Source organism: Anopheles bellator, chromosome 2 (assembly GCF_943735745.2).
Source record: "Anopheles bellator chromosome 2, idAnoBellAS_SP24_06.2, whole genome shotgun sequence".
Classification (NCBI taxonomy): Eukaryota; Metazoa; Arthropoda; class Insecta; order Diptera; family Culicidae; genus Anopheles; species Anopheles bellator.
Window position 1 is genome coordinate 61,304,553 of NC_071286.1, and position 27,574 is coordinate 61,332,126.

General features: G+C 46.9%; 1 protein-coding gene across 1 annotated transcript in view; it reads right to left on the reverse strand.

Annotated features, from left to right (window-relative positions):
• Positions 1 to 27,574, reverse strand: part of LOC131211184 (protein turtle homolog A-like) — a 130,911-nt gene that overhangs the window by 12,806 nt on the left and 90,531 nt on the right. Inside the window, exons 5-8 of the mRNA XM_058204556.1 lie at positions 26,320 to 26,433; positions 8,028 to 8,231; positions 5,557 to 5,702; positions 2,066 to 2,210 (exon numbers count right to left, since the gene is read on the reverse strand). Of these exons, the coding sequence (XP_058060539.1) occupies positions 2,066 to 2,210; positions 5,557 to 5,702; positions 8,028 to 8,231; positions 26,320 to 26,433 (609 nt within the window). The remainder of the gene's footprint in view (positions 1 to 2,065; positions 2,211 to 5,556; positions 5,703 to 8,027; positions 8,232 to 26,319; positions 26,434 to 27,574) is intronic.

Genomic DNA, 27,574 nt, shown 5'->3' on the forward strand with positions numbered 1-27,574 from the left:
CGATCAATGGAATGGAACCCGGGGGACATGCTGGTAGAGGATAGAGGCAAGTTGTGCTAAGTTTTACGGTTAGATAATTTCGACGTTGAGTTGCTCAACAGCATTCCATCTATCGAGAAATACGTGTAATGGTCGTTGTAGTGCAGAGTGACAATCTACAACGGAAGCAGTCGTTTTATTTTGCGTAGCATGACTAGAATTTTCAAAGCTTTGATACTTATTAAAGGACATTTACGTTAACCATATATCCAGCAAGGGCTTTTTTTGCTAAAATACTAAAGTCAAATCATGTTCATAGCTCACTGTTAGCCCGATGATGTGAACGTTACCATCTTAAATTCCCTTATTTATTCAACAGTAAATAAGAGAAAAATTACAAAATTATATTTTAAATTTCTTAGTTTTTGGTTTTGGAGGGTTACAAAAGTTGTTTCCTATTTCCTTTGAGTACCACCGTGTTGCATTTAGGTATTTTATCTTTTCTAGATTAAAACCAAAAAATTGAGATCAATTTTTCAATTCAAATTCGATCAATTAGAGCAACAAAGGATGTTTTTTATAAATTCTCGAATTCTATCGAATTCGTATGACGTCAGTTTTTTGTGTGACCCCGCTCTCAGCTTGACACTCGCAAGTACGGTAATTTAAACATTTTCATGTGTCTGTTTATGAAGTTGGATACACGAAATAGCGAGCATGACCCCGACAGGACAAGCGCTGTGGTGCGTCAGCACCGCTCGCGTATGAAATGAATAGTAAGTGGAAACACTAGTAAGCACTTTGGAACAACTTTTTAAACTGTTGCAAGCAACGGAGGAAAAGAAGGAACCGGAATTACCTCCGAATCCACAATTAGTCTTGCAAATGGAACTTGACATCAATTGGAAAATTAAATTTTCCTTCCCCCGCACTCGCAACTCCACCTTTACGGTCCGGACAGTAATTGTCCATAAGTGTCAGCGACGGTGGTCCCGGGAATGCAACCGCGGTGCCCCCTGGTTCCCGGGACCCGGATTTTAATCGAAAAAGCTAGCGCAAAATTTTAGCGGAAAACTTTTTAATTATCGCATCGTGTGGCAGACAGCAGGGCCGCGAACCGGCCGGTCGGCCGGCCAGAGTGTGGAGTTGGCGTGTTTAACGCTATATCAACCGAAACTCCGTGGCTCGTGGCCCCATTCGCCGTTCACCGGTGGCTTGTAATGGTGGCTCAGATAAATTAGCCCGCACCGCAGCAGCGGGTTCCACCGTGGCAGAGGCCGTGAAAATGCCGCACGTCTATCCGACCCGAGCACGGGGCACTCGGGGTCGGTTAACGGGGGGAACGGGGCTCGGGGTCTGCGAACTTCTTCGCAAATCTTGGCCACCATCTTACGAAGCTTGGACCCGTGCCGCGCCAGAGCGTTGCGGTCGAGCGTTGCGTACAATGATAAAGTTTTATCAAACATACCGAATCAAAAACCGCTATTAACTCGACAATAAAAAGCCGAATTGTATTTTCAACCGAAACCCCCCGATCCCGGCGGAGGGGACCGACCGATCGTCTTGAGTTGAGGTCCTTTTCCGGTGGAGCTCGAGAATTTTGAGCACCGAAGGACACGATAGTGAGCCGGGTAGATTGCGGTCGTGTATTGGAGGGTACGGTCGGAGGGCTAGGAAAGTGGCACATCCTCAAGCAGCTTCTTTCGGGCGGGCCCCCGCTAGAAACGGGAACTCCCGGAACACTTCCTGCGGGAAGTCGAACGCGCCTATCGCGCGCACAGGAAGCAGCACCGAGCAGTGTGCGCCGCTGAACGCGAATACTTTTTTACGATTGTTGATTTGAATTTAATTTTAATTAATTTCTTCGCTTGCACGCTTCGATGCGGCTGCCGGGACGCTTTTATGGGTTCACCGTCCACCAGTGCTACCCACTGGTTGGCCCCACTCCCGGTCGGCGAATCGGCATCCCGGGCAAGCGGCAGTGAAGTTTTAGATTTATTCTGCCCACAGAAATGCGAAGTTCTGTAAAGTTGGGCCCGCGTTGGGCTCTGGGACGGTCGCGTACATCTGCAATTTTACTACTCACAGACAACTTCAATCTTCCAGGATGTTTCCAGGAACAGCCCGGTAACGTTCGGGTTCTCGGCACGGCACGTTATCAGCTTGCCATCGTCGTCGGTCGTCGGGACGAAGCTCAGCTCCGAGCGGGTCGTGTTGTTCAGAATTTCCTCCTGCAAAAGGGACGCGAAAAGGGGGACACAAAAATCAAGCAACCTCGGGAACCGGGAAAAACACATCCGCCCGTTTCGGGCGCAACGGAGCGTAGTTTTATGGCAGCGGTTTGTTGGAACTTCCAGAAATTGAAATGTAACAGAACGTTAGTATCAGGACCGTTCCGACAGCGGATCCTAATTTATGTACCTCTGCAGGAAGAGAGTGATCTCTGGTCTTGCGCCCAAACAAGGTCACTAGAGACCGTGTCGAGATAGGCACTCCCCAATCGCATCCACGATGCACCACTACATTTGATATAACTTTTTATTTTTGAATATTACCATAAAAATGAGCTCCAGTAAAAAAAGAATAACAGAACAATTTAATGTTAATAGCTTGCTATAATATTTATGATTGAAGCAAGCGCTTGAACACATCTGAAGCATATTTATAAGTGGAATATTAGCTTAAGTTGATATACAAAAATATGTTGCTTTCATCTCTGTTTAATAATTTAGTCATTTTTTCGTTCTTTATCTCCTCAAAACCGAGACTTTCTGTTGGTGTTGGACATGTTGGTAACTCAAACCCATTCGAAATGCGGCTGAATTTGGCGACCAAATCAGTATCTGGCGCTACCATTATCGATGTCCCCTTGCGGTTCTTTTATGGAACGAAAATAAGCTTATTGTAATGTCTTCTTTAAGCAACTTTAAGCCAGCTGAGCCAGCCGTAATGCGTAACGGTAACTGTGCACGGTTCATGTCACAAATCAGAACCGGCAAACTGCGATAATCTCCACCGCGTGTGGTGGTTTAATGAGCGAAGCATAACGTGTGATAAAAATAATGCTCGGTCGGGCGGTCAGTTGGTCTGCAACGGAACGGTGCACAACTCGATAACGCCCGTTGATGGGTAAGCCCGATTAAAACCGAGTGACCGAGCCGAGCATTTTTCGGCCGGGACCGGCCCTGGAACTATTTTATTAATGCGTCACGAGCAAAACCACATTACAACGGTGCTGTAAGGACCTGTTATCTTTCGCGGTTCCATGCTCAGTGCCGCTGCCTGGCGAGAATCACAAGCTGCATCTTTAGTCTGGGTCAGGGATGGATTTCGCAAATTTAATTTGATAATAGTTTGGCACCAGCCGTACGAAGGGCAGCTTCCGGAAGACGGTTTCGCTTCCGGTGCGAAGATGAAAGTGGAACGCCATCGCTGCAAACTCGCTTGCCGGTGCGGAAGTCCCCTCCAATCGGTTGGCCCATTTTGTGCAACTCCCGACAATGAACCAAGTTTTGATTACTTTTAATTAATTTCGTTTGAATGTTTCATTCTTTCTATTAATTCTCCTCACGAAGCTGCTGGCCTGTCGAGTTCTGGCGTTTCGGTTCTACCATTGGACGAGTGAAATATTTGGCGTAAAATAGAGTGATCGTGCTTGTTTGGAAATCCTCCTACCATTGCGCACAGGACAAAAAAACGAACCCCTCCACCGGAACAAGTATTTTAAGCAGCTTTCTTGGCAGATATTTACCGAGCTTTTCGACGGAAGCCACTTCTGTTCCGATCTGAATTATAGAGCCGAAAAGTTTCCTTTTTTTACGGAAATCAATTTAAATGTTTAATGAAGGCCAACTCTCTTAATTAATTTCGATTGGCGGGCTTCGGGTATCGATGATGGAACTATGTTCTACAGGAAAACGAGAGCGACAGAATTTATTTGCTGATGACTCCAATGATGGCAAATGATTCTCTGCTTTACACTTTGCCAGTGCAAAAAAATTGTGTATGCGTTTTCTTCGGCAATGCTTGATCGTTTTATTTATAACTATATAATTTTGTGCCATGCTTGGAAGTGTTATGATTTCTCCGAAGTTGAGCTGAGTCAAAATCGAACAGGAAATTGAAACGAAATTGCTCACAGCTTACGGGTCTAAATTGACTAAGTGCAGTTTGGTGTTTTACTACCCCTTGTGACCGAACTTGTTCGTTGATTGTTGTATAATGAAGCAGAGTTCGCCATTCGTTCTTTTATCGGTGACATCGTAACAGAAGGTTTTTCTCTGATTTGTAGTTTGATAGTCGATGTTGATGATCTGAATAAGTGGAAAGTGGCAACACCTGCACTGACTCTTCGACATATCTTGTTCTGCTAGCTAAAGTAGCTACAATATTTATCAATATATTCAGAAAATTTCCAAATTACGAGTCACAATAAAATCAAAGGATCGTTTCGATCCGAATGTTTGCATGTTCCGCTGTCAGGCCACACCCTACATCAGATTGACGTTCGAAACTAGTTCAACACACAGCTGACATGCAATTGACGCAGACGCTGCTGCATGTATGCTTTCGTTTGTCAATTACGTCGGGTGCAGCCCGTCTCCCAGCCCATGTTTTTTTTTGCTGAATGTTAGTAAGCCAAACGGGGAGGTGAAAACAATAAACTTCGAAGGAAAATTCGTTCGCCCTCTCGAAAGTAGCTGATTGAAACGACAACGACGCGCGAGTAATAAAACTGCCAATAAAACTTCAAATGAAAAACTAACACGATCAGTGTGGCGGTGGGCTCCATTGGCTCCGGTTTTGGCCCTGTCGTCACCCGGGACGGAAAACATTCGTTTTTCGTGTATGCTACGGTCCTCAAAGTCGAACGGATTGACGAAGTTTCAAGACGAATGCAATATTGTGACTGGTGAGCCAAAAAACAAGGGCGAGGTGAACTGCTGACGGAGCCGTACCAACCTCGGGTCGGTCTATTGTCTATTCGCAGAACCGGTCCGGGATCATGGGGGTTTTCGAAGTGGATCATCTTGTTGCAGATCTGGTTAAATAATTTACGAAATTTAGTTTCGTCCTTGTAGAGCTCCCTGCAGTAGCCCCCCCGTATTCACAATTGATCCTGGGGAATAGTGTGATTGTTTATTCATAGACGCTCTCCGTCCTTCGCTATGCGCTTCATGCGCCCAGCAATCTTCAACAATCTCACCCACAGTGCTGCTGCATCCGGATTCCTTTGTTTTCCGAAAAGCTTTTAGTTCCCCGTTCCAAACTCGGCTCCGTTTTCGGAGAAGAACACGACATTTTCCACGACCGAGCAGTGGCGTGGGTTGCCGACCGGCCGGCCTAGTGTACCGTCCATTTTCATGAATTCAATAAAACACTGCAGACTTATGGGGTCCGGACCTTTCCGAAAGCAGCACATCGATTTTACCTATTTCGCCTCCTGGCCACTCCTTCTCGGCTTTGGCTTCCATCGGTTTGCGGATTGAGCATAATGAACGCGCGGCGAGGGCGAGTTTCCACAGCTTGTTCCCTCATAACCACACCGAGCCCAGACGGGACCCTCCGCTTACTTACCTTCGCACGGCGTAATTGTCGCTTTCCCTTGTACCAGGTTATAATCGCATTCGGCCTCGACCCGACGCTCTCGCAGCAGATTTCATATCGCCGATCGGCCACTAATGGCGTCTGTGGGTTCATTATCTTCACACTCAATGGTTTCACTGCCGACGGTAAGTGTATGTGTATGGGTGATGGAAAATCCGGGCAAACAGAGAGAAAGGGAAAGAAGAAGAAAGAAGAAAATCAGTTCAATAGAAAGCCATAAATATTCTGGCGGATTCACGGCAGGCTCGGAGGATAATCGGAGAGCTTGGGGTGAAGAAAACTAACGACGACTGGCCACTGCAAAGCTCACTGATTTCCACCGTCTAGTGTTTTCGTTGGGAAGAAAATTTTCTCCATTCGCCCGGGAAGGGTTTGGCCATTAAGCTGTGGGAGTAGCTAAAAGGGGTGAAAGTGACACCGGGGATATGGCCGGGCACGGAAGAACTTATTGATTATGATGAAATATTGCATTCAGCGGTCGGTCCTAGCGTCCTTACGACGACAGGATTGTTTCCACGACCACAAGCTACTGACCACGGGGTGAAATAGTGGGTTTTACGTGGGCTAACAAAATTATCAGGCACTTCCGCTATAACAGCCATAAAGTAGACGCTGGGGTGGGTAGAACGCGCAGTGTCTAATGGCGGACCGAAAAGGACACAAAAATCCGCAGCGTTGGCGGGCGGTTGACTGTAACTCGAGGCCTCCGATTGGGTTGACCGACGGAAAAAAGCCGGAAAATCAGGTAAATTATTATTTTCATGCTTTCCGTCGACAGCTCTTTCATCTCCTTTTTTTCTTTGTTGCACCGCTCGCAACCAAGCTACGTGTTCTGGGTATTTCGTAGATTCTTTGACGCAGTTCGATTTCGGTGGGAAGTAGATATTTTCTGCTGTTCATATTTCGGATGTCGTTTGGTTATCGTCTTTCATTTCGTGAAAGCTTTCAACTTGCCGCCGGATGTCCTTTCTTTCGCGCTCTGAAATTATGCTCATTTTTTTTTGTATGTTCGAGCGGCACGGCAGCATTGAAATGTAACACCAGCCTTTGGCACGTGTTGCCACGAAACCGTGAAACACTGCCGAGGTATTATCATTATTGTTTGGTTCCCGTTCGTGTGTTTTTTTTTCAGCCACGGGTTCGTATTCCGAGTTTTTTGGCTTGTAAGAAAAAAAACAGGATACGTTCGAGAAAGATGTTTCCTGTGTATTATTTTTGTTCCTCTCGAATTCGAGATGGAATTAAATATGCGCACCAAGCATCCGTGGCGGATACTTCAAACAGATTTCAAGTGTAGTGCTCATTAAAATTTGTGTCATACTTTTCATTTACTGTCCCACGGGCTAGGGCTGCGTCGTATTGAGCTAATTCGAAACATAATGGTAGCCATCATTTTAACGGTGGTACAACTTTGGCGCTTCCACAATTTTGGGCACCATTTTAAACAACTTGGCAAAACTTAATTTTTTAATTTGGCGACTTTTCAGACAAAATCGCGGAGGTTCTTGGGACGATTACAATTATTTCAAGCAAAGTAATTGGTGAGCTCCACCCTAGTGTAACATTTACGAATGTCATAGTAAAATTTTTGCGTATTTCCTGTTTTGACAGTGTATAACATTTTGTGTACAAGGTTTCGGGGTCTGCAACCATTGTATCGTCAACTAAACCCCTTTTATGATGTTTGCAACAGCCAAATTTTCATTTCGATTGGAAAATTGTATGAAACAAAACTAATAAATAATCTCAATGATCGGAAAACCAACCAAAAATTAACCATCAGCCCACAGATCCTGATGACAAAAACGTCCACGTCACGAATCGCGAGAAAAAATTTTGGCAAAAATCACGACCAAAGGAAGAAAATCTTGGACTCGTACGATAATTTCGTGTCCGTCTTGGCAAAGGCATTTCCGGCTCCAGGGTCAGCACGGAAGAAAACATTAACGCAAAATCCGTTTTGGGCAGCTAAAGAGGAAAAACATTGTGAACATTTTCCGCAACGTCATGCCGACGCCTCGAAGGCGGGAAACTTCATGACTGGTGCAGTTTTACTATAGCACCACCTCGTGAAACGGACTTACGGAAGCGGAATACGGGACGATTTCGCTCCATGTTACGGTGGAATGATTGGTAAAGTAATGAGATTTTAATGAAATGAGAGTTCGACAATCACAGATTCACACTGCTTCGGCTGGGAATAATCATAATCCCGGGAGAAAATCTTCCACCGGCCATTAGTTGGCACTGCCTGCGGGTGACGACGGAGCGCTCAGAACGGGTCAGCGATTCGGGATCGGACTCGCGTAGAAAATAAGTTTTCAGTTGGGCAACGGGGTTTCAAATGGTGACAAGGACTTAGTGCCGCAGCTGGTGGTAGAAGGGATGGAATTGGCGGGCAGGTTACTTGCGGGGTTGTAGAGTTACAACTAGCGTCTTACGATGTAAATCCAGCACAAAGCTGCTTTCTTTCGGCTCCACGAGCAGCGTGTTCGTGGCCTGGCAGGTGAAGATGGAGTTCAGATCCGATCGCTGAATCGCGGGCCACAGCAACCGATTTTCGATGACGTCACCGGAATTGTGTTCATACTGTTCGTCCACCAGGATACCGTTGATGAGCCACTTAACCGACGGTTGTGGACGGCCTGCAGATAAATGGAGGTGTAGGAAAAGAGTAGTAAGTGTTGGGTTTGTAATTAGAGTTTTGTAGGCCAGTTACATATTAAATAATTCCCTCGAGTAACATAATTTATGTGCACTTCTGAAGGCTCACCATTTTTGCATGCATTCCCGAAAAAAAACTGAAATGGGACATAAGGGAGTTTTGAATCTTTTCCACGTTGGAAAGGTAATTTTACGCTTGATGAATCAAAATCGAAGTCTAATGCTTCATCGACCGAGCGGTATACTATCGTCGAGGTTTGCTATGGAATTAATTATTTAGCAGATGAATAAAAAAACTGGAACTGTTCGGCATTGAACTGTTTTGTGTGTTTCCTCTCATTATATACAGGATAGTCCTTTTTATTCTATTTATTTTTATTTATTTTTTTTTATTTATATTTCAACTAACTGATTTCAACCATGTGGTTCATACAATTTCATGTTCTTACATAATGCTTTTCCGAACTCTTTCCTGTTTTTAACAAAAAGTTCCTCAATTCTGCATTTGAAAAACATGCACTTAACAATAAAATTCTGTGTGATTTTCATTAAAATGAGACTCGAAGTGTTCAGTGGTGGAAATGGCTTTCGAAGGCTTTACTAGCAGCAAAGTAATCTCAATCTATCGCTTAACACGCACCGATAAAAATACCGCGTGTTAAAACTATAAAAACCGATGTTAAATCGATAAAAAAATAAATTTAAAAACACCTCGATGTTTTTAAAATCTGTCAAAAAAGGAACTTGCTGTTCAAAGTTCTTTTCGTGGCCGGGCCGAGAGTACCCCAAATCCCTGCAAAACTGTGCAAAACTTTGGTATGGGTCCCGAAGCTGAAGCATCTGGCTATGTTGTGCTATGTTTTTGCAAAAAATCCATTCCGTTCGTTGGCAGCGCAGCCCGGAGCACTTTCCAGCGTGTGGAGCACGCTAGAAAGGATCATCGGTCGGGGCCCGAGTTAGTGATACCTGTCCTGCCTCACCATGCAATTATTAAACAACCTATCGATTTTTTACGTGTGTTGGCATTCACCTCATCCGGTTAGTTTAATTATGATTGTACCGGATGCGGCTGCCGTGTCGTGGCGGAGGTGTTACTGTCACTACACTGCCAGAGCCGTAACCAGTGGCCGAAAGTGTAACCATTCGATTAATTAAATCTGGTGGTCGAGCGATGAAACCACACAGGATGTAGATTAAAAATATAATTTATTACTCAACGGCGGTTTGTTCGGCAATCAGCTGCGAGCTAGTTCGGTTTACTCTCGTTTTCCGGTCCGCCATTGGCCAGCCGGCGGGGTTTTATGTGTTTTTCAACTAGGAAACGGCTTTAAAGTTGCACGACGGGTGAATGTGATGCTATCTCAGGCCGATGAAAATAGCCACCGGACCCATTATTTGTGTTTGAAAATTAAGTATTGATGCCATGGGAAGCGAGTTACGGACTGTGTTCAAAGTGGTATCGTATTTAAAATAATTAGAGCACATTAAAGGCCATTATTGATGTGGTGTAATAAAACTATAACGGACAGGCTGCTTTTAATTGGTAGAGCTACATATTTGATGTTTTTGGTTTGGTAGAACTACATATTTGATGTTTGGTTTGGGGGGATTAGAAAAGTTGAAGGAAAATGAACCGAAGCGTGTAATCTGACGCAAAGACGCGGTGGTCCTGCGCTATCGGTGCAACGGCCTTCCGGTCTCCAGGTAGCAACGTATGCAATAAGCCGTCGAGCTTTTGCGGACGTTGGGCGCTGGGTCAATAGGAAACAGTAAACTTCACTGGTGCTCTCGGGGCATGGATTTTTCCGAGAATACCTATAACGGAAGGGGTTAACACGATCTCCTGACTGCACCTGGTGACCTGGGGACACGGAGTCCTCGGAACACCTAAGGTTCTGCTGCCCGCGGTTTCAGCGAGAGAATGAACAACTGCTGACGGATGGCGGTCGCTCTCCACTTACGACGGACAACCTGGTTCTGGACACTGCGGCTGGGAGCGCTTGGAAACCGTAGGGATCGCCTGCGGGCAGAGCATAGACCGTCTGGGAGTCCACAGACATAGGGCGGACCTCGGCGTCGAGTTGCGAACCTGTAGTCGCGGATGCGGCGCATTGAAAGCGACGGAAGATACGCGGTGCAACAGGCAGCGGACCGGATGAAGTCCTCCGATGGCGCATGAAGACACCCAAGTAGTCGCGGGTTCTGATAAGGAAAGGGTGCTACAACGATCGGCCAGGGATGGGGCCGAGCTAACTCGACAGGGGACAGACGGTGCTTATATCGTTTAGCAGCAGCGAATATCAGACAAAGTGCAATTAAGTGACTATATTATTACGTTGTTACACTATTGGTGTACCACCAAAGGGCGATGAACAATCGCATTCCTGACCCTCCGGCCCGACCACAGAGACCAGCCCGGGTCCGTTGTGGAAGCAAATGAGAAAAAAAGGGTTCCAATTTGTCTGCGTCCCCGAGCATGTCGTTTGGGAAATAATGGGAAAACCCGTATTCAAAAATTGGGTCGCATGTTTAGTTGCGGGGCATTCGCCATTTACTGCAACTGCAATTTCCTTCTAAACGGTTACTTGCAGAACGTGTACAGCATGGGCGCAGGGAAAATGGGAATGAACTCCCGTTTTCCACTTGGCCCCGACATAAAGAGATGTTAATTACGATAGCAACAAGGAGATTACGAGTGAAATTTGTACCCTTGGGGTCACAAAATTGGCTTTTAGAACAGAACGAAAATCAAGGCAACACCTCAAATCCCAAGCAAATCGTGTGGTGGAAAGCCAAACGAGACAGATAACTTTGTTAGAAAACAACAAAAATTATTTCAACTTCAGTTCTTCAATTTAAATGAATCGCTTTGAATCTCCGGAGCCCGTGGTTTCTAGAACTCTTTCCCGTAATTGCATTGATTTGAAGCCATTTCATCCATCAATTGCTTTTAAGGGTCTCCTATATTTATCGAAAATCTTGCATCAATAAAATCCTTCTTTATAACTTCCCGATGCTTGAGAGTCTTCAATCGGTGATAAGTTTTGCCTCATGGATTTGCCCGAACGATCTCTGGGCTTTGTGACTACCGCGAATTGTGACGGGCGCTTCGACCGAGGTCGTAACCGCACTGAGGCCAAACCGCAAGACGTTCGCCGGAGCGAGAAAGTCGTTCAAAAGCTCATCGACTTTGCAGTCGCTGTCAGCTTCCGATTCCTTCATCGCCGTCGAGGGGTGTCGAAGTGACGTGCCACGTTGGAAAACAAACTTTTCCAACCGCCAGCGAGTCGAGTCACGCAACCAGAACCTGGAGTCGTGCGCTAACGGGGTAAATTTAAAATATCGTCACTCTTTCCACGGGTTCACGTTGCCGTTGATGGGGATGCTCCACTGCACCGTCCTTTGCAGTCCGTCCCAGGAGCACCCTCAAGCCCTCGGGTAACACATGTGAGCGTTTCGCCCTGTTGAGTGGCAATTATACGAAATCCGTGGCAACTCGCGGCTCAATAAAAAGTAAATAACCATTATCTGTGTCCGCGAAACAGAACGCGCGTTGTTGCTCGCCTCTCGCTGTCGGTTGGTTGATTTTCCCGACCGCGGTGCGCCATCTTGCTGATCGGCGGCGCTGATAGAAGTTAAATTTGATATTGATTCTTCCACTAATCGATTTCGGCGTTCGGCGCTCGTCTTGCGAAGTAGCGCCACGGCCGGTCGGTATCCACATCGGTGTCAGCTCTAGGGCAGCAGCTCGCCCTAATGTGCTGCAGCCGCTGAGCTGGCCTGGTTTGAGCGTTGGGAAAATGAAAAATTCCGATCGCTCTGCAAGTTCTGTTTTTGTGACTTTGCAAACGCTTTTCTCGGGTAAATTTCCTCGTTTTTATTTTCTTCCCCAAACGTTCGCCAAAGTACGCTTTGTTTGAGTTCCCCGTTTTTGCCCCAGTCAGTTTCCATTCTTTTCGAGCTCCGCATTTTTTCCACCGCACATCAGACAGTGCCAGTCTCAAATGAAGCCAGTAGATGAACAGGTAGCATAATAAATGAACGTATAAAATTACTTTGGAACTGTTTTGGGGGCTTTCGAAAGTTGATCGATTTCTAATTGATGTACCCACTACGTTGCTTTACGGTTTCGTAAGCTGGTAAATTCCCTTTTAAAGTAGCTTCAGCTAAATAAATTAGGATTTTTCCACAAAATCGCGTGCTTAAACTCATCTTTATACCCACAAATTTTCCAATAAAATGTGTGCATTATTGCTAGTGATGAGAAACCGATTTTTCAGAGCAGCATTGTATACAGCTGCCTGCCGCGGCGGCTGCAGCACGATCCGGTTCGTTAGATTATTTTCCACAATTTTTCTCTGAGCTGTAAAAATAAAGTCGGAAAGAAAAGTTTTCTTTCCGTTTGAAAAATGGAGCGTCGCGCTGGATGTGTTGGCAAGAAGTTTTTAGCTTTTGCATCTGCATTTTATACGCAGATAGATGATGCCAGCGAAGCCAACGGACGATAGACAGACCCGGATCCAGTTAAAATGGGTTCTCTGGTTTCTTAAATTTTAAAGTTGAAGCTGAAGAAAGTGAGACAAGTTTTGTGCAAGAATTTCGATTTCGATTTCGGTACAGTTTGCGTTGAACATGGCTTTGCATTGCTCAATGATGACCTGTAAAGCGTATCAGGCAAAATCATTATGCAATAGCAATCGCCACCTAAAGTAACGTCTCGACCAGCACCAGGACCCTGACCGGCGATTAATCCCAATTAGAACTGCCAGCGGTACAACCGTTTCCGAGGGCGTGAAAAAATGTACGTGGCTTTCGTGCCACCCGAAGAATTAGAGCTGCGAACCATGCGAACAATTTTTCAACTATTTCCCGATAACTAAACAACCACCACCCGCCAGCTCGGGGCGGAAAACGTGCCCTGGCCCAGTCGATTGTTGTGGTCAACAATCGGTGAAGTCAGAGTCGGAGAACCGTTCCGGGCAGGTGGGAAAATAATGATCAAATGTGAACAGCGAAGAACACCGAAGCTTCCAGGCAGCTGGCCTTGCTGGCAGCATACCACAGGCATACACCGGCAGTAAACTGCACCGCTTCACGGCCACGGTATCGTTGTACTTTGTTGGGTAGCGGGTACGGGCTTCGAACTGACTCTGAAGACAACGTCCGGCATGCGCGGTGTGGTTGGTAAAGGACGTACCGGACTCTTTAGCTCCGATTTACCTACACAGCAGCAGCCCGACAGCGGGTTATCGGAGCATAGCATGGCACCACGTTTTCTCGGTGCAATAGATTTTCGATCGTTTGTGCACCGAACGCCGAATGCTGTGGAAACCCGTTTCCGTTCGCCATATTATGCTCGATTGGTTTACAAGCACAGTGGGCAAGTTTTGTTTTATTTTCTTTTTTTTGGAGAACGGGTTTTCCTTTGGTTTTCGATCGTTTTAATCTTACCCAAAAAGGAAGAAAAAATCCCGATTTATTTTTGTTGGGTAAGTTTAAAGAATAGGCACACGGAATGCAATGGGCGGCTCAGAACAGGGATCGAAATCGGAAGCACACTGCAAAAATCATTGTGCATCGCACGCATCCTTCCGCAGCGAGTCGCAATATACTATCGGAAGCCGACAGATTGTGGCCAGCAATCATGTCAATTGGTGCAATAACGGTGCCCCGGCGTACGAGAGCACAGAGCACCGATTCGCCGAAATTTATTTGCGCACGCTTGAGCTATCGACGCGCCAGCGCGGAGCGCAACCAACGTGGGCCAAAGGTGGGCTCCACGGAACCGGATACAACCGGGTTTGACAATTCGTTGTCGCCGTCGTCGTTCGGAGGTGGTGATGTTGCTCGCAAGCAAAAGGATCAGAATGGAATCCAATCCGGATCGTCGTACCATGCCACGAAGTTGCCTTCGCTTCGCTTGGCGCTTGGCGCCCGAGATGTATGCTATTTATTTATATAAATTATTTACACTTATTCTCGCACGGCATGCATTCACAAAACGCCATTATTCCTTAACGCCCGGGCCGGCGTCACCTCTGTCACCGACCGCGGTGTCAGCGCATGGGCATTAGCCCCTGAGGCAGGCTGTGAAGGCTGACGACCGACCTTTCAGCGTCGAAATGAATGATGGATGTCACAGAAACCGTTTTGCAGTATCGATAACACATGTCCTTAACCGATCGTTTCCACCAGCCGGTGTCTGTGTGCGAGCCCCGTGCCCCATCCGGGTGTTATGCTGAACCCCAAGTCAGCCGGGGAAAGATTGCTTGCCTCAGCGGATCGAACCTGGCAGCCTTTTCCGGTTAGTGGTTTTTTTTTGCATAGTGCCTGGAAGCGCAGGAAATATGTGAAATGTGGATGAGAAATTTATTCTCGTTTGTGGAAGGCACTGGGTACGTTCTCTCTCTCTCTTTCTCTCTCTCTCTCTCGATTGCACTCTGCTTCCGGTTTGTCCAGCTTCCACCTCCTTTTTTGCTGGTCGAATCGAGGAAACCCTCCGTCGGCCGGTGACACTTTTCGCCACGGATCGATCGAATTCGGGATCGAATCATGCTGACAGCACCGAAATGTATCGTTTGTGCGCGCTCGTGGCGTCCCCGATGGAACCGATGGAGCTACACATAAAACCTGGCCGGTTTACATGTTGATGCTGTGGCCGCTACTATACTAGTCGGTGGCGGGATCCCGGCAGGACATGGTTGCAAAACGGTGGGTAGTGGTACCAAGTGTACGCAGTTGGTGCGCTGCAGTTTCGCCTTTTTTGACGACCAAATTTTGTGGCTTACACTTTTGCTGACCTTGCCCTTCGGACCCATAGCGTTCGGAGTTTCTGGCGTGGCGTTTAAAGAGTGGCTGGCTGAAATAGTCAACCGATGTTTTTTTGTATAACAAAGTAAAATTGTGTGTTGTAAGGACAGAGATTGACTTAATTAAACTGATTTTTCTATCCGATCCGATTGCGTCCGATTTTATCGTTCGATTGTGGATGAACAGTAACGTCTATGGAAAGCTTTGTTTTTATTTACAGAAAACTCTAATAAAATGTAGGATTGTTTTAGTGAGATCGGAGTGCATATTTATGAATTGGCAATGGGCTAGGTGTAGTTTATTGAAATATTAAACAAGCAACTGTACTATGATGACGAAGAGAAGTCCAATGCTCAACAATGGTATTTCAAAGAATTTTGTATGTTTTGAACATTTCATCAATCGAAACCCATTAGCATAAAAGAAATAAAATAGCTTCAAATTCTGTAGCGGTTTATATAAAGCAAAAAAGGGATAGTTCAATTCAATTATCTAAATGATCCAATGAGTCGTCATGTCTATTGCCCTTTCACTAAAGGGAAGTATCCATCAATAGATCTAGATCAGTAGTAAAACCATAAGCTCTCAGATCGCTTCTGTTAAACATTTGTTTCTTACAGATCGTTTTTTGGTGATATTGCCAGATATTGCCAATAAGCACGGTGCGTCACAAAATGACGTCGTGAATAATGACGATCGATTTACCGATCCGGTATAAGGATCGATGCAAAGGAGCGAAAGATACCCGAAATGCACCAAACGCCGGTCCCGCTAATCCCGGTTAAACCAGCCTCACCAGGATGATTCGTGACGATTCGCATCGTAAATCAGGTTGCTCGATAAGTGTGAATCGTCGTCGTCGAATGGCGTGGCCACTTAAAGCCTCGATGATGGAGTTTCGTGATAGTCGCGATTGTCGGTGTAGCGAAAGCGAAACAGGGAAAAAACCGAAAACCCTCCTGAAAACTCCTGAAAAATTACACCTGACGTTAAGCGCCACCGTCCGTCCGCCCGGACCCGTGCCGGATAAAATTAAACCGTACCCCGGGAAAACGCGTACCGATAGTGCCGAAAACGCGACAAATTTATTCCAAAATTATGCAACCCATTACCATCGAGGTTTATTTTACGTGCGAGTGCGCACGATTTTTCACAATCGCAAGCCGGATGCATTTCAGGATGCTACCCGGCGGGACTGCTGAGAAGCGTTGGCATCGGCACGGCCAACACAATCCCCGATATTATGTGGTGAACGACACCAAACAAAAAAGGGAGGAAAAATAGATAAACAACCGTGAGCCGTGAGTGAAGCCGGCCGGGAGTGCACGTGGTGAGCGATTGATGAAAACCAATCATTCACGCGTGAATTTGTTTATTATTGTTCGATCGCCGTGCTACGGCGAATAAAATCGGCGAATCTAAATTGTATCTTCGTCTGCAAAACCCGCAGAATCGCAATGACCCCCCAGCGAGGACTTGCGGTACCACGTGGCGGGCGCTAGTCTCGGAGAGCTGTCGCGTTTGACACATGTGATTATCATGTCAATACCGTTGTGCGCTGCGTGCGCCTGCATTACTCCCCTACTTTACTCATCATCCAACAAACCTACGGCCACCCCTTCAATTATGCTGTCCATCATGTTACACCGCCGCCTGCAGTTGAGCATCGGACCAGGGCACCGTTATGCATTTATGCGCGTTTCCACCAGCAGTGTGCACTTTTTGTGGCATGTTTGACTACAACTACCTCGGTCCGGTAGTGATCCAGGGGGGCAGGATTGCGTGGCCGGGTTCACGGAGCTAGGGATTGGATTTGCGACGGAATGGATTCACCGTTGCGCTATCTGGTGAAATTTATTTGCTCGAAATATGTAAATCTGTAACACTTTCGAGCAGCTCAAGCGCCCGTCGGTTGATTGTCACGGGAAATTGGAACCGGCCTGGAAGGAGCGAGAGAGAGAATCAGGAACATCACGATTGAGATATATGGGGCGCGTGAATGGACGAGTTTTGTCACATAAATGTGCGATACTTCACTCCGGTACAGGGCGTAACACGTTGCGTGTTACTACGTCAGCGTGCGCGCGAGGACACGGATCCTTCCTTTTTTTCTCTCTCCCTATCGTTGGCATGTTTCCAGTGGGCCCGCTAAATCTGGCCACTTTAATACTGAAACGGGTCGGTGCCAGGTGCGGTGGCCGGGCTGGGAAGGCGGAACGACACAGCATGACGGGTGATCATGTTAAAATATTGTACCCCACCACACAGCGAGTTCTTTTCCATGCTGCCACGACTCCAACACGAGGGCGCGTTATCAAAGATGCCATATTTCAGCATTATTGCATGAAGATAATATTTTCATATTATTAGCTCCCACCGGCCAAAATGGTGCACTTGTGGCGTTATTTTACGTTTTGTTGTGCGTTCCGGGGACCCCGGTGCAGCGTGCGGCTATGCATTCCCACAGATCGTAGATCAAAGCCCGGGCCAGGTCTCCCTTGCGTATCGTAATGTTTTCACCGACCCCGCACACCGAAGTGGCGGAAATGCGAATTTAAGGGCCCTCCCGAGGTGTGGAGCACGTAAATAAAGTGGCAACAAGAGAAAGGGCTAGAAGCGGTTCTAAAAATAATACACTTTGATTTGGTGGACGTTTTACAAGTTCAGCATAATCGTGAGTTACGGTCGGCCAATCGGGCGCTCAGTGTGCAAGGATGCTCGAAGTCTAGAATTTGATGATTTTGCAGCAATTGAAACTATAACGAGAATCAATTATGTTTATTTTAATGTTTGTAACGGCAACCAGTGACTTCCGCCGGCTTTGGCTCTGAGTCTAAGAGCGGAACAAAAATTATATATATTTGTTTAATCATTTTTGCAAATTAAATTACAAGTTTGATTGGAGCCCTCAGTCGGGTTATCTATATTCCTACAGGAACAGGAGCTCATATGATCATTTTTTCATTCTTCAATTTTGTTTATTTTAATCTTCGAATAACATACTGGGCCCTACCTATATTTTATTTTTGCGGATGCGGATCCTTAATGTTGTAGATGTTTGTTGGAAAATGTAGGTGTGTCTACGATTATGTAAATTTTCTGTAACTTTATTTAATTTAAAACAAGAATATTGCTTCGGCCGTTGCTGTTCGTAACAAATCCTAATGGTTTGCAGCCGTATGATACTTTTAAAATATGGACCTCAACTATCGCCCGTTGGACGTAGTCGTAGAATGATACCTAAACCGTGCAGTCTGCAGATTCCATTGTTTTACCATTCATACAATGGCACTCGTGAACCGCATTGCTCCGTAGCTCTGGGAGTACCTGGCTATGCCCATTTATATAAGCTACAAATATCTCTTGTTCGGACCATATCCGCACCGAAAATGTGAGAATCATGTGGTTACGGTTCATGTGCCGATGTTATGATTTCGCAGAAACGCTGTACATTGTAGATCGGCAACCGAAAGGATAGTGTGTTCGCCCCATGATAGAAGCACCACAAAACAGCAAACAGTGACAGGGATACGAGGTCCGAGGCCAAAGTGGAGTATAATCGTAATGGTTTGGCTGGCCCTCGGTCCCTGGGGAGCCTTCGATGGGGTCAGGAAATAAGTCCGTGTCTTGGCGTGGCGTGGCTTCGGCCGGACACGTGCGATTCGTCCCGTGGCCCGACCCGGACCCGGTCGCGGCAGTCCTCGGGGCGACTTTTCCAAGGGTTCGTGTCTGTGACCAAAACTAATGCGATGCAGGAGCACTCGGTTTTCTCGGGCGTAGATAAACCCCATCCGAGGCCGGGACATTGCGTATGCCACAACTGAACCGGAACGTGACCACAAATGCTTCTAAATGGACCATTCGATACCGGGTCCGTTGGCGTCGGGCTTAGGGCTGGCGGTGGGGCCTTCTTCGGTTGGCCTCTGGTGGATCGTGTGGCATTTTCGGTGGAACCGGCCATACCAGAGAGGCAGCTTGTTTGGTGTCCGTGTCAGCATGTCACGACGGCGGTCGGCGGTGGTGGGGCGAGTGGGCCCAAAACGTGTCACCGGCCGGGAACCGGCGAGCTCCCGAATAAACGCATCGCAAACATCGCCCACCACCGGGGAAGACAAAAAAGAAAACAAAAACTAACCGAACCGACCAGACAAGAAATGACGGTCCGTTCTTGGTGAGATCAAAGAAATGGCGGCGCTGCAGAAAGAAATTAACGAATTTTTCTTTGTCGACCGTGTTCGCAGGACACCGTGATCACGACTTCAGAAGGGTCCAAAACATGGTGGAAGCTCCCAACGCAAGTTGGGAAAAAATTTAATCATTCCTCGGGGAATGCGTGTCATAAACCACTGAATCCAATCAGACGATTCATGATGCAGGACACGAAGCCCCGGCGTAGCCGCTGCCCGTTCGTTCGGAAGTCCCGCTTGGTCGGTTGATAGGCAAACGGCCTCTGTCAACTTGCGGCGGACGGTGAACGGTTTTTTTTTCTCCTGTCGTGCCCCCTAAACATATCTGCCGTTTTAGATCCTGTGCCAGGACGCGGTGTGTTTAGCTTGAAGCGAATCCCGTTTTTTGTCCCCTCGCCTCGCCTTGTTCAAGTTCCGGGGATTGGCTTCTGTCCAGTCGACTGCACCAGAGCCTTGACCGGGGATCGATCCCAGAGCGTGAGCCGGCCGCAGTGCTCCTTTCCGACGATCAAGCGGCCTCTCTGATCGATTATCACGTTCCCGCAACGTGGTTCTTACACGGTGTCAGCAGCACCGGCCGGAAGGGCCTCTGCATCGGCCTGCACCACCACGCCACGGAACGTCCGCCCGAGAACCCACGGAATACTTTTAATTCCAATATTAGAAGGATGGATGAAAACCAATTTATTTCCAATTTACCTTTCCCGAAACGCTCCCGCCTATTCTCCCGCTGTTTGGTCAGCCGGAAAAGGTGACGCACCGTATGTGTGCGTTACACCGGTGTTTACTTCCGCCACAGTGCCGAAGTAGTGCTATCTGTGCTACTAGGCTGTCGATTGACATCACCGTAAATGTGACTGGCGGCATGTGATATAGTACGGTGCTACTCTGTTCGGGTGCCCCGAACTGGAATTGGATGTACACGTTTGAGCAGCATTGGCGTTGTTTAGTTGTAGCATGTTTTTAAAACATTACAAACTATACTTTTTCACTAAATTTTGTCGATGATGTTTGGTTTGATCAATTTGCCTGAGTTAAATCAGCTTCCATTTTGATTTAAGCTTCTGAAAAAAGTGATGTAAAATGGAGAAAAAAAAATTGAAGTGCTTTGTTGTGTTGCTAGTCACGACACCGGCAGCGGTTAGGCCGGATATGTTGCCACTTTGGCCGGGGAAGGTGCACTACGCATGGCGCCCACAAAGTTCCATCCACCTGAGCAACAGCTCGGCCCGGTCCACGGGCCGTTGTGGTTAGTCCATTCGATTATTGTTGTTAGGAAAATGATTGGCTCTGACATGGCCAGAGATTATATTTTGCTCATGATACGTGATTCGTCGGAATCGAGCCAAAAGCGTAGGCGTTCGCACGCGTAGACGAGTCATTTTGCGTGGCCCTCGGAGCGTGGCACTGGGTTTTCTGTAACTCACTGTTACCCCCTGCGATGCGCTTCTTTGCCTGTGAGCCTGTGGCATTTGGAGCGGGTTGGGCGAAATGAGAAGGTCTTTTTATGGCGCCAGAATGTGGTTCCTATTCAACAGCGACCATGTATTATGTGTTTGATGTGTTTCTGTTGAATTTATTTTTGTATGGTTCAACGAAATACTGAAAGGTTTCACCTCCTTTTCTCACAGTTTCATAGGAATACCGGTTGTAATATTAATAAGTCATACTATGTTCTGTTCTTATGTTCAGCTTAAAAAAACAGGTAATTATTTCGCTATTTTGTATCCTTTTGATTTACAGTTGAATAGGTGAAGAAAACGAAATACTAAACGTAAATGAATTGCCCAGCCCAAACAGAACCAGTTGAAGCTCTGCACTAAATTCCTGTGCTCAGATCGACGTCCAAAATGCAAATCAAAAATCGCAAAGATTCGTCGAACATCGTCCATCGGTCCAACGCGCCCACCGCTTGACGCTAGGACGATGAGCGGACATTTTCACGACCTGTTTAAACTATAAATCGGATTTTCCGGCCCCGGTTAGCGAGCACCCGTGATACGGTTGTGTCTTCGTACCGGAGGCTATAGCGGCAAGTGTTGCGAATCTGCAATTGTTGCGGTGACCATTTTGGGAGTTGTTGCCGAAATCGGAACGGAGAGAATCGAATTATTGATACGCTTTGGCCGGGCATGGCCACTGGTTAGCGGTGCTGTTTAGGTAAAAATCGACTCTCGATGACGACACGTAGCTCGTTGACGGATGGGAGCTGGTTTGCACATTAGTTAGGCGCGCCACAGTCTGGACATGTTCGACATGTTAGACCTTTCATTGCAACTATTTTTGGTTATCTAAATTCTAAATGGATGACAGCCTCGAAATTTTGTTTAGATATTTCGCTAAAGTTGAATTGATTTAAAAAATGTTTATAAAGAAAAATTATATACAGAATACGGCTCTAGTGATTTACTGATTGTTTCAAGGTTTAAAACCTAAAAATTTGAAACTTAAAATCGTGTGGTGAAGTTGAAAACAGAATTCAAATCAACGTCCAATCCCACTGTGCCCAGCGCAACTGGGTAATCACAGCATCTGATGCATGCAGGCCTTTGACGTTGGCACCGAGCGGCAAGGATCATTAATTTCTATTCCGAAATCCAGCATCGATCCAGCATGTGGCCTAGGCTACGACCGCGCATTAGGGCTCCCCGGTTTGGCCGAGCCGACCGGATCCGGGCCGGTTTCGATGAGTGATGAGATTGTGATTGGCAGGCTAATTTAATTATTTACCGTATGTGCAATCCGTGTCGCCGAAACTGGGCCCACTCTCGCTCGGCATCATCACTTAATGGAACGCTACAGAAGGCCTTCTGGCCGGCCATCGGTGTCGATCGGGACCGGACGTTCGCCCGGGTGTCCCAAAAACCAACGAATCGATGATGTTGATTGAACGGTGATAAATCGGTGAGTGCTGTGCCGATTTAATAAATCTTCAAATCAAAACGTCGACCAAGCTGGGCCTCGGTCGATCGGGATTTGCGCGTCCCTTGGCCTTGGTCGAGCGGCCGGTATGTGGTGCTAGTTCATCGGAATTTCCTGCATCGGCTAGAACGGTCAGCATTCCACCATTTTGACCGGATGCAGGATTCTTCCGCAAGAAAAAAAACCGTTCATTCTTGGCAATGCTGGAAGCAGGCGTTTGGGTTTGGGAAGACAAGAAACGGCCCACCGAGCTTCGCTGACAAATGATTAATCGACGGAATGGTTAAGGGTTAGGTTCATAAATGCCATACCGCACGTCAACGGACCACATTCCTATCGTGCGGTGTCTGCGGTCGGCGCCAAAATGGGGCTCCTCATTGGCCGACCGCAGCCGGCACAGCCATCGATGGTGCCCAAATATCTTCATCATATTGACTGCCAATCGAGCCGAGTCGGGTCACTCGGGAGCCCACCGGAAGTCGACGATAGCAGGCTCCGGACGAGTGAGATGATAAATGACATTCGGTGCCTCGCTGGACGAGAGCTGTTGCCGGAAGCCAGAGGCCCAGAAGGACTTTCTCGGAGCATTCGTCAGGCGGCCCTTAAAATGACGCATAGGCGTTCGAACAGATTTCCCCGAGCTTCGAAAACATAGAACTATTTATCAACGTGGCCGATTTTATCGGACGTTCGGAGGACCGTTCAAGAGCCTACCCATAATCTTCTTCAAATTTTTAACTGGTGCTGGATTGATTTTTAACTTTTTTTTTTGGACTTCCAGTGCCCGGGATCCTCGTAGCGGTACGTCATTTGTTTCCCAGGAAAAGGTGGATGTCTTTATCGTTGCCTTCGTTGAGCTTAATGAACCAGTCTGGGCTACGAGGGCACTCGGTTCAGAAAGAGATAATTATGTGAAGGTTTTCTTCCTTCGCAAACAACACTCCGTGCGCGTCGGACCCTGCACACTAGGCCGCGAAACGTGCAGCAGCACGAAGGAATGGAGAATACCACAACAGATGATTGCCAAACGGCTTCGCACGAATAAATGGTCCTAAGCCGATAGCGACAGGATTACACAGTAATCATTAATGGATGAATCTGAATGCCTTTTTTGCCGCCCCGGGCTTCGCGTAATGGAATGATGGATCTGTCTATAAATCATGCAAACCGTTGGATCCTTCATTGGGCTTAACCTTGATTGCGGTTTTGATTATTATTAATGGATTATGGGCGTTAGAAAAAAATATTTTACAAAATATCTCTTTTTGCACATTTCTAAAGCTTGCGTTGCAAAACATTCGACTCCGAATCGCTTTTCACCGATTGGTTCGGGAGGCAGACATTCATAAGCCAGATTCCGTAGGAACCATAATTCGAAGCTAAAATATGCTTCCGCGCGTGTTAGTTCCGTTTTACAATTACTTGAACTGTACATTTGAATATGCATGCGTTTGGTTGGCAGGTAATCCGGTTTGGACGCAAAGCGGTGCGGACCCTTTCCGCACCCCGTCGCAACCTCCTTTTACCGGTCTCCATTACCAGGGCCAATAATGAAACTATTTGCAAGTTAAATAATTTCACATCCGACGCCAAATCGGAAAACGTTGAACTTTAATGCGCCATAGAATTCAATCGTAACGACGGTCGAAGAAGGAAACCAGTTCTGGGGCATAGTAAAAGTTTACCAACCTCCCACCACCACCCATCATCGCACCGGAAGTAACTCTTTGCCCTTTGGCCTTCCCGGCTGCGCCCAGTGGGATCGAACCGAAAGGTGACGAAAAGTAACCGAAACACTTCGTTAGCAAGCACCTTGCAGGTTGCCTTTGAACGTGGTGGCCCGACATGTGTGCCGCTGTCCCGCGTGATGGGTCCGACTGGGGGCCTCCCCTTCCTCTGTCGGGTGGAAAAGTTTTGCATAAACCAACCCATAACTTTCACCCGGCATTGCGTTTTCGCCATGGAGAGTGTTCCTACTGTACTACTTCGGAGGAGGGTTCAGAATGGCGCAGTCTGCATGTGAGTGTGTCTCATGCTTGGCTTTGAAGAAGTTTTGTTTGCTGCACTTATCTTCCTATTTAAAGGAACTTCCCCGTGAGGAACTCCAGCGAGGAACTGCTGTGCCGTTTATGAATGGAAAGACATGGTGCACCTCCTGCTTACTTATCGTCTGTTTGCATACAAGGCATCGTTCAACAGAAGCGCTGCTTAGCCGAATGCACCGCCGATTACACGTACCGTTGAGTGTTGGCCACATCGCCAAAGTTTCTCTGCTTTAAACGTCTGGCAGGAAATGGACATTTATAAATACTTAGAAATTACAGAACCATTTTCCAAAAGTAAATAAAAGTAATAAAAAGTAATAAAAAGTGAGAAAACTTTTCGGTATTATTATTTAATTTATGCTATTTTTAATTTCAAGCATACTCTTCATTATTTTTAGTTCAATGGCACTTGAAAATACTCATATTAAGAACGTTGGATGTGACCCATTTTTAAGGAAACGGACATGGTCCTGCTACATCCTGGTTTAGAGTTTTGGGACAGTATCAATTTATCAAAATGAGAACAATAATGCACACGTGACAGTACTACGTGACAGGACCGGATCCTGCCGCGTATGCTAAACCTCTAAGCCGTTTCGGAATGGGCGGATGAAAAGCTTTTAAAAAGTCCATCCAGCAACAATACTTCATTCCATGCCAGATCGAATTTGGTTCTGGTTCTGGGACGAACTAATCTGGCTGGCTGGCTGGACTCGTTCCCAGCCGGTCGACCGTAAGGGGCACATTCCCTTTGGATGATACTATTTGTCGTTTGATTCCCGAGACCCGTCCTCGAGAGCGTCGGTGCGATCCCAAGATGACGGGCCAACCGGCTCAATGTAGCCATCGCCAGCAACGTTCCGTGGAATGGCACCTTGCGAGTGGCCACAGATCAACCGGCCACAGATTCACTCTTCGCTCGAAATGGGAAGCCAAGACCCAGGAAAAGTCCATCGTTTCTTGGCATGTAAGTTGCATACTAATGAATCAATTAAACTTCTGTCATTATCAGTGTAAAATGTACGCTTCCGTAGCGTGGCGGTCGGTCGGTGGCTTGAGACTATGCTTGAGCTTGAGCCGAGCGTTTGTGTGGAAATTATGGAACTGGTCCTGGGCAGCTGGGAGTTGGTCTTCCCCGGACCGAGCAAGGCACTCCGAAGCCATAAACCCTTTCGGAGGCATACGCACAGACCGTCAAGCGGTTTCAGGGTTTTAATTGAGGTTAGAAATTACTTCTTGAGAAGTCTTGCTTGTGACAGAGCGAGTTGTGACTTGCAAGATTCGGCCGGCTAGTGCCGGGTGCCTTCGAGGCGAACTAACTGCCAATAATTACATTACCGGGGGCTGCTGTGCTACCGACGAGCCGTATAGGGGCTTGCATCGGAAACGGTTCCAGTTCGTGTAGGTATGCTGTGTTAGTTTTAATATAGATTGCTGAATGACTCACTGCTGTACTGCCACTGTTGAGTGCACTCTGGGGAGAAACCCAGGGCCAGTCTTCCGGTTTATTAATTTACCTTTGATGAACCACAAGATTTCTTTACAATTATTTTACAAGAATACAGTGCCTGATGTAGCTTTATGGATTGAAACGAGTAATGAAAATGAGGAATTTCATACACGATTGAAGTTTCTTCTTCGTTTAAAAGTAATAAATAAATGCTATCACAATCCAGCTTCAGAAGTCCAGCGAAGGCCATACATTGATCGAACCGCAAGTCAGTTGCACGAAACGACAAATTGGCCTTGTAGAGGAGAATTACATATGATTGTTAATTGCATATCAGCACGTACCATAAACACGCTAACGGGTCGTTACGTGAGGCCTAGAAACTTGAGCGTTGGCATCCACAGCCCTCTGGTCCTGCATAGGGGTGATGAAGGCAATCATTTCGATTGCTTAATAACAGCTCAACGGAGCATGTAGTAAGCTTCATTTTAAGAACCTTAATTTACCCAAAGAATGTATTAAATGCGAAATTGACCGTTCACGATGCTGCAGGTTGATTTACACGATTGCGGAGCGTTCATTGTTCTGATCAGTTCGATCGGAGTGCACCGTGTTCTAGATACTGAGATAATGTTTGTATGGCAATTGTGCTTACCTCCTACAACGCGGCAAGTGAGAACGATGTCGTCACCTTCCTCTTTCGGACCGAGCTTCGAACTGTTGAGCTGTTGGCCCCACTGGCTAAGCACTACAGGATGTTCGGGTAGTACTATTGGGAAGAGATCGAATGAAGAAATATGTAAGAAAGATAAGTATTTTAGTAGATTTATCCTAAAAAAGCACAGTTTATTAAGAAAGCTGGCAAGCACAACAATCCAGCTAAACTAACTTTTGATGCTGTAAGTGGATGAATTCTTTTTATATTGCCGGTGCAACATAAAACCGCGAGACGAGAAGTAACTCAATAACAGTTTACTGTCAGCATTACGTAAACCAGGGCCATAAGACTGGCTTCTCGTGAGGCCAGCCACTGAATTCCACAGGTTGGTTGCCAATGGGAAGCGTCTGCACGACAAAGACGAAGTTCGCTCTCGGCTAAGGAGCCGTCGCGCCCTGCAGACAGGGACCGATTCTCGGGAAGGAACTGCAATCCGATTCACTCATCTGCTGCCTACTGGTTAGCGGGCTGCTCCCAGCGGATCATAGTCGGGAAGGATCCTGGAGTTGGGCAATCCGGTCCTACAACCCAGCGGCTTCTCATTTATCGCCCCCCACCCTGGCTGATAGCGGACAGGCCCGGGAAACACTGGTACCTGGTAATTGAATTTCCGAAACCCAAATTAATGGGAAAAGTTTTTCACGCGCCGTCAGGTGATCCATCCCCGGGTCCATTGCACATAGTTTTTCGTGGGCCACAGGAGAGCGATAGAGAGAGAGAGCAACATCAACCCAAGACATCGTTCGCTAAGAATCCGCTGGGGACGACAACAATGTGGTTTACCGAGGGCGGTAAGTCTCGTGCACCAGTGCGCGGCGAGTCTCTCCCAGGACATCAGTCATGTCGGATTTCAACACCGGATTATCGCAACTAACTGACAAAATAGCGTTTGGCAAATAAATCCCTCCCGGCCCGAGGGATGCGGACATGAATCATACGGATGGGGATGTACCGGGATGGCTAGGACTAAGCTCTGGCCCAGAATTAGATTTCTCAATTTGGCCACACATAAATTGATTTGATAACTTCTGTGCAAACAGGCCACACCGTGCCGGGAGCGGGCACTGTTTGAGCAGCATAGATTGCATCGGATTGCAGTGCCGAGATTATCATCGGGATTCGTTAGCAGGGTGCAGCGAGTGCTGTGGTCAAGGAGCCTCCCAAACGGGATAAGCCACTGTATCAACACGAC